The sequence below is a fragment of the Borostomias antarcticus genome (assembly GCF_949987555.1).
Source record: "Borostomias antarcticus genome assembly, chromosome: 1".
Taxonomy (NCBI): domain Eukaryota; kingdom Metazoa; phylum Chordata; class Actinopteri; order Stomiiformes; family Stomiidae; genus Borostomias; species Borostomias antarcticus.
The window spans coordinates 14,203,342-14,209,685 of NC_140234.1; the positions used below are offsets into that span (position 1 = coordinate 14,203,342).

A 6,344-nucleotide genomic window follows, 5' to 3' on the forward strand; every position below is an offset into this window, starting at 1 on the left:
CTAGAGTACCATTGGATGAAATTCCACTGCAATTTACAGTGCTGCTTACCGACAAAAAACTCCACTTTTCATGCAGTGTTAGGTCCCATGGGTTGTAGTTATTGGTTCAGGCTGTTACTGTGAGACCTGCACTAAGGAGGAGGGTTGTAACTGGACAGTAGCCTGGCTGAGCTAAGGCTAATTATATAGTAGCACCTCCAACACTAGCCTGGCTCCTGTGCTGCAGGTTAACAGATCAGGAAGTTACCTTTTGAAAGAAGCTAGCAGACAAACTAGCTGGCCATCAAGCTAACTGGCTACTAGTTAACAGGTTAACTGGCCACAAGCTAATCTCAAGGCGACGGGCTGTTCTTTCTGCTCTGGTCAGGGAAAAGGAACTGTTCACACAGCGAACATGGAGAAACTCATGGAGAACTCTTTCTCTCTCAGCGCCACTATATCTAGTGGATCAGAATATCTAGTGTATATAACATAACCATATATGCAAATGCAGATGACATACCGTATTTCACCCCTGGGATTATTTATTATAACTATAGCTGTACTGTACATAGCACACATAGCACACACAGCCCCCCCCCCCCCCCCTCCCACACACACACACAGGTTATTTATTTGCATAATCCATCCATATACCGGTATATTCTCTTTACAGATTGGTGCTTCTTGTGTGATTTGTAAATTGTGTATTGTAGTTTATCTGTAATGAGCACATCTCAAACGGCAGCAACATTTCACTGTGACTGTACATTAGTTTTGACGAATTAAATAATCTTGAATCTTGAAATGTAACAGGCGAATAGGCTAAGAAGTCAACAAGCTTACTGAACAACAGGCTAGTAGCTGCTGCCTTATCCTACCGAGGGTCAGTGGTGGGAGACAGCTCTCCAAGAAGAGGCTTGACAAAGTTTGAGCTGAAGATTACAGCTGAAAGCAGCCTTTCATCTTATAGATCTAAAGAAACCTCAAAGACAGCCCAAAAGTGTTCGGTGAAGTTACTGAAGGCCTACAAAGCATTTTTAACCAATTAGGTATACCTAGTTTAAACATTTTGCACAGCTAACATAGTGGCTTTGTCAGTTGGATAATTGAGGGCAGAAGAGAGGATACGATGAGAAGAAGCAGTTAGGATAATAGGATAGCTTTGCTGTCCACAAAACAGATGTCCATAGGTTAACTAAACATAAGAGTAAATAGTTTAACATATCACTGTGAACTCATAAATCTCTCGCTTACATGCACGCATGGACACACACATACACAAACACACACTTACTGAATCACACACACACACACACACACACACACACATACTGTACACAAACACACACTCACTATATCACACACACACACACACACACACAAGACAGATACAGACAGTTTTATCACTCTTATCCTCAGGGTGCTTGGGTGCCCTTGGTAACACAAAGCTAGATATAAATGAACAGTAAGAAAACACAGTGATGTGTGCAAACACACTAATACAGGACACAGTGGAGTTCCTATATTATAATGAGAAATTAGTATGTTAGATAAAGCAGGTGACACAACTACAAACACAAGTGATAGACTAGACTAATAGCTCATATGTATCAACCCAGCTTAACCCACCAGCTGCAAACAGAGCCTGGAGGCCTCAGCATATCCTCTCTGCTCCTCTCCTCTGCAATCGACCAACCATCAATCACGTTCACCCACCTCCACCTGTCGTCCTCCAGGTTCACCATGTACCCTGCTAACCTCCTGGTCCTCATGGTCCTGCTGCTACCTCACGCCTCGTCTGGCCACCAGGGGGGAGCCAGTGCCAGCCAGCAGCCCCATGGAGGGCCTCCCTCCCCGGGGACACTGTCCGCCTCCCCCTCCTCCCCCCCAGCAGCACCCCCGGAGCCCAGCCTGGCCCAGACTGTTCAGAACCTCCTGCTGAGCCGCCTGGGCCTGCCCAGCCAGCCCCGACCGCGGCCCAGGTCTCCGGTTCCCCTGTATCTGCTGGACCTCTACCGGTTCCACTCCCAGCAGTACCACCTGCTGGGCGACCCGGACTTCAGCTTCCCCTCACACCACATCCAGCAGGCCAACACGGTCCGCAGCTTCCACCACACTGGTGAGCCATGGACACACACACACACACATACACACACACACACGTATACACACACACACACACACGTATACCCACACGTATACACACACACACACACACACACGTATACACACACGTATACACACACACACACACACGTATACACACACACACACGTATACACACACACACACACACACGTATACACACACACACACACACACATTGTACACACATGCACACACACACACACACACTGGTAACAAATACAGACACTATGTTGAAAGCGTTTTCACACCACGGTGTCATTCAGTCTGTGATGAAGTATATCTCCATTTTCACTCTGTTCATCACTAGTAAACTGTGTCCATTTTCAGTTTGACAGACCTACTAACATATTAATTCTCTCTCTCTCTTCCTCCCTCTCTCTCTGCCTCTCGCTATTTCTCCCTTTCATCTTTCTCTCCCTCTCTCTCTCTCCCTCTCTCTCTCCCTCTCTCTCTCTCTCTCTGTCTATTCCCCTCTCCCAGAACCCAGTGGTCCCTCCCAGTCCCTGAATAAGATTTCCGCCCCAGACAACCACCAAAATATCCACATCTTCTTCAACGTGTCCTCCTTCCCCCAGGATGAGAGGCTGGTCTCAGCTGAGCTACGGCTGCTCCGAGGTGCCTCCTCACTGGGCCAAGGGCCCCACAGACTCGACCTGTTCCTGGGGGAGCATGGAGACCCCAAGCCCACCCTGCTGGAGACCAGGTTACTAAGCTCCAGCTCCAGTCCCAGGGGCTACTGGGAGGCCTTCAGCCTCACCGCGGAGCTCCTCCAAGGGGCCCTCTCTCGGACAGGCGGCCTGAAATTCCTCCTGGAGGTCACCCCAGAGGGCAACGCCACCCGGGCCCAGGAAGAGACCCAGGGCCCCCAGTCTCTCTCCCCCAGTCCTGGGGGGGGCAGGCCCCACAGAGAGGGCCACCTGAGGGTGAGAAGGTCCCTGGGGCAGGATGATGACAGCTGGGCGCAAGAGAGACCTCTGCTGGTGACTTACAGCCATGACGGCCGTGGGGACCCGCTGGCCGCCCATAGCAGGAGGACCTCCGGCGCCGCCCAGAGAGGAGGGGGGGTGTCCAGGGGAAAGAAGGAGGCAAGAGAGATGGCCAGGGGCGGCAGCGGCAAGGACCGCGCCGGCCGGGACCGGGAGAGGGACCGGGACACCCGAGGGTTCGCTCCGGGCTGGGGCGGCCCGGGAGGCGGCGGCGCCTGGGGCGAGCGTGGGCGCGTGAAGCGCAACGGCGGCCGGGCGGCCAAGCTCAAGCGTCTGTCGCGCGCCCGCTGCCGCCGCCACCCGCTGTACGTGGACTTCAAGGACGTGGGCTGGGACAAGTGGATCGTGGCGCCGAGCGGCTACGACGCCTTCTTCTGCCTGGGCGAGTGCCGCTTCCCGCTGGCGGATCACATGAACTCGTCCAGCCACGCCATGGTGCAGACGCTGGTGAACTCGGTGAACGGCGCCGTGCCGCGCGCCTGCTGCGTGCCCACCGCCCTCAGCCCCATCGCCCTGCTCTACCTGGACCCGCAGGACCACGTGGTGCTCAAGAACTACCAGGAGATGGTGGTGGAGGGGTGCGGCTGCCGGTAGCAAGGCGGGGGAGGGGGGGGGGGGGCTCGAGAGGGAGAGAGTGAAGGAGGAGGGAGGGAGGGATGGAGGGATTGAGGGAAGAGGGGAGATGGTGGCGGAGGGCTGCGGCTGTCGTAGGGGGAGAAAGAGAGGGATAGGACGGGAGAGGAGAGAGAGAGGAGAGAGAGGGGAGAGGGAGGGAGAGGAAGAAAAGGAGAGGGAGGGGGAAGAGGGGAGATGATAGTAGAAGGTAGATGGGGAGAGAGAGGGAGGACGAGGGGGAGAGAGGGGAAGCTACAGCACCTGAACAGAAGAGAGAGAGAGAGAGCTGAGGACGGATGGATGGATGGATGGATAGATGGATGGATGGATGGATGGATGGATGGATGGATGGATGGAGGGAGGGAGGGAGGGAGGGATGGATGGAGGGATGGATGGATGGATGGACGGACGGACGGACGGACGGACGGACGGACGGACGGATGGATGGATGGATAAAAGGATGGATGGATGGAGGGATGGATGGACCGACATCCGTCAGTCTGACAAAAAAAAGAGGAGTCGAGGAGAGAAAGAAAGAGAGAAAAACACACATATCCCACAGGACTACTACATTGTGAAAAGAGAGAGTAAGAAATAGAGGGAGGGGTCGGATGGAGGGAGTGAAGGAGAGAGAGAATGAAGGAGAGAGAGAATGCCACGATCTCCAAGCTACAGTACAGTCCTGAACGACAAGACAGGAAGAGGAATCAGTGTACAGAGAGAGATAGCACTCATTATGACGTAACTGCTCCCTGGCCATCCTGTGCTATATCTATGTGTCCTCCAGCCCTATCATCTTATCCTACGTCTGTGTGCGTGTGTGTGTGTGTGTGTGTGTGTGTGTGTGTGTGTGTGTGTGTGTGTGTGTGTGTGTGTGTGTGTGTGTGTGTGTGTGTGTGTCTCCGTGCACCGCTCATCATTTGTCCTCATCTCAACACTATCCTGGACAGAAGATACACACAGGCAGAGGGTTGAAGGACCAAAGAGACTGAACAATTAGACTTGGTTGCCGAATGGATGCCTTTTCCAGAGAACAAAAGTGGACATTCTGGACAGGATTGACTGACAGTGGGGCAGGAGAGTGGGGGTCCAGGAGTCCCTATACTCCCAAAAGTCAGAATACTGATCCATCACAGCTTGTTCTTCATCTAAACCAATGGGGTGACTGTACACCATTTAAGGATGAAAGCACAGAACTGAACGATCAACTAAGGGATCAAATAGAACGTGGAGTTATGGCCAACGGAAGCCTAACCAGGACTTCTCAAGAGAGATCGGAAAGAAATTTGTCAGTCACTTCAGAATTGGATTCCTACAGACGGACAGACAGACAGACAGACAGACAGACAGACAGACAGACAGACAGACAGACAGACAGACAGACAGACAGACAGACAGACAGACAGGTTGTCTTTGCCAAGCTCACTGTCATGAAATATTTAAAACCACCACAATAATACAAAGGAATTATTATGCTATTGTTTGAATGTACAACTACTACTACTACTATTATTATTATTGTTATTATTATTATTATTATTATTATTATTATTATTTAAAGAGTGAATTCTTTTGTACATTTCCTTTGCAGGGATGCAGAAATTTCAAGTAATCATTGTCAATGAACGTAATTCCATTCAACTGTAAAATCTAACTTAAAAGACACATTATGTATTTAAGTAGCAACCACATATGATGAATTTAATCTTGAAAATACAATATTTAAGATATCTGCACTCTACAAAAATCCACATTTACCGTATAACACCTAAAACTGGAGCCTGCTGCAGCCGTTATACAGTAGCTTTGGTACAGCAGGTTGTTTTGTCTTTACTCCTGTACTTAGCGTCATTGTGTTACCGTAACTCTTCAGCTGGCTTCGCTTTTGCAGGTCTCGCATTTCGCTTTCAGACATTCTGTGGTGTTCTACGCAAAGCTATGTGACGCTACTGCCATCATATGCTCAACACATGCACACTATCCAAGCCGTCTGTGTGTGCGTGTGTGTGTGTATGTGTGTGTGTGTGTGTGTGTGTGTGTGTTGTAATGTACTGTGATGTTCCTGACCTGTATCACAAGACCACCTGACCATGTGTCTCTAGCCTGCATGTCAAAGAATAGCCACTGATGGATAAATAAATAAAAGTTTGTTTTTAGCCAGTGCCTTCAGGACAAGGGCTTTGCGATTAGTGTTATAACTCCTATTGTTGAGTTGACTATGTAGTGATTTTTCCATTCTCAGTGTGTCACATTTGCCCTCTAAATGCAAGCATTTAAACACCAGTCTGTAAAATATTTAACATTGTCTGAAGATGCGGTTATACCTGTAATAAACTGAGACCAAGCAGTATCGCCGTCACATGACTGTTTCATATATGGACTACATTTCCTGGCTGGTATGAACTACAAATATGAACGCTATATCCTGGTTGTCTGTCAGGATGTTATCGTTGAGCCACCGCTGTCACACTGTGTAAATGAGGACAGCATACTGTACAGTCCTTGCTGGGAAATCTGCCCGGCAACATGACCTTAGACCATTGTCTGTGCGTCATCATGGCCCTTTACAGTTTATGGTATGAGTCAGGGGCAGGGGGATGGTGACCAACGTCT

General features: G+C 50.1%; 1 protein-coding gene across 1 annotated transcript in view; it reads left to right on the forward strand.

Annotated features, from left to right (window-relative positions):
- bmp16 (bone morphogenetic protein 16) overlaps positions 1-3,710 on the forward strand; it is a gene marked incomplete at its 3' end in the record, with an annotated part of 11,565 nt that extends 7,855 nt beyond the window's left edge. The window contains exons 2-3 of the mRNA XM_084440225.1: positions 1,719-2,101; positions 2,611-3,710. Of these exons, the coding sequence (XP_084296351.1) occupies positions 1,726-2,101; positions 2,611-3,710 (1,476 nt within the window). The 5' untranslated portion in view covers positions 1,719-1,725. The remainder of the gene's footprint in view (positions 1-1,718; positions 2,102-2,610) is intronic.
- Positions 3,711-6,344: the final 2,634 nt, after the last annotated feature.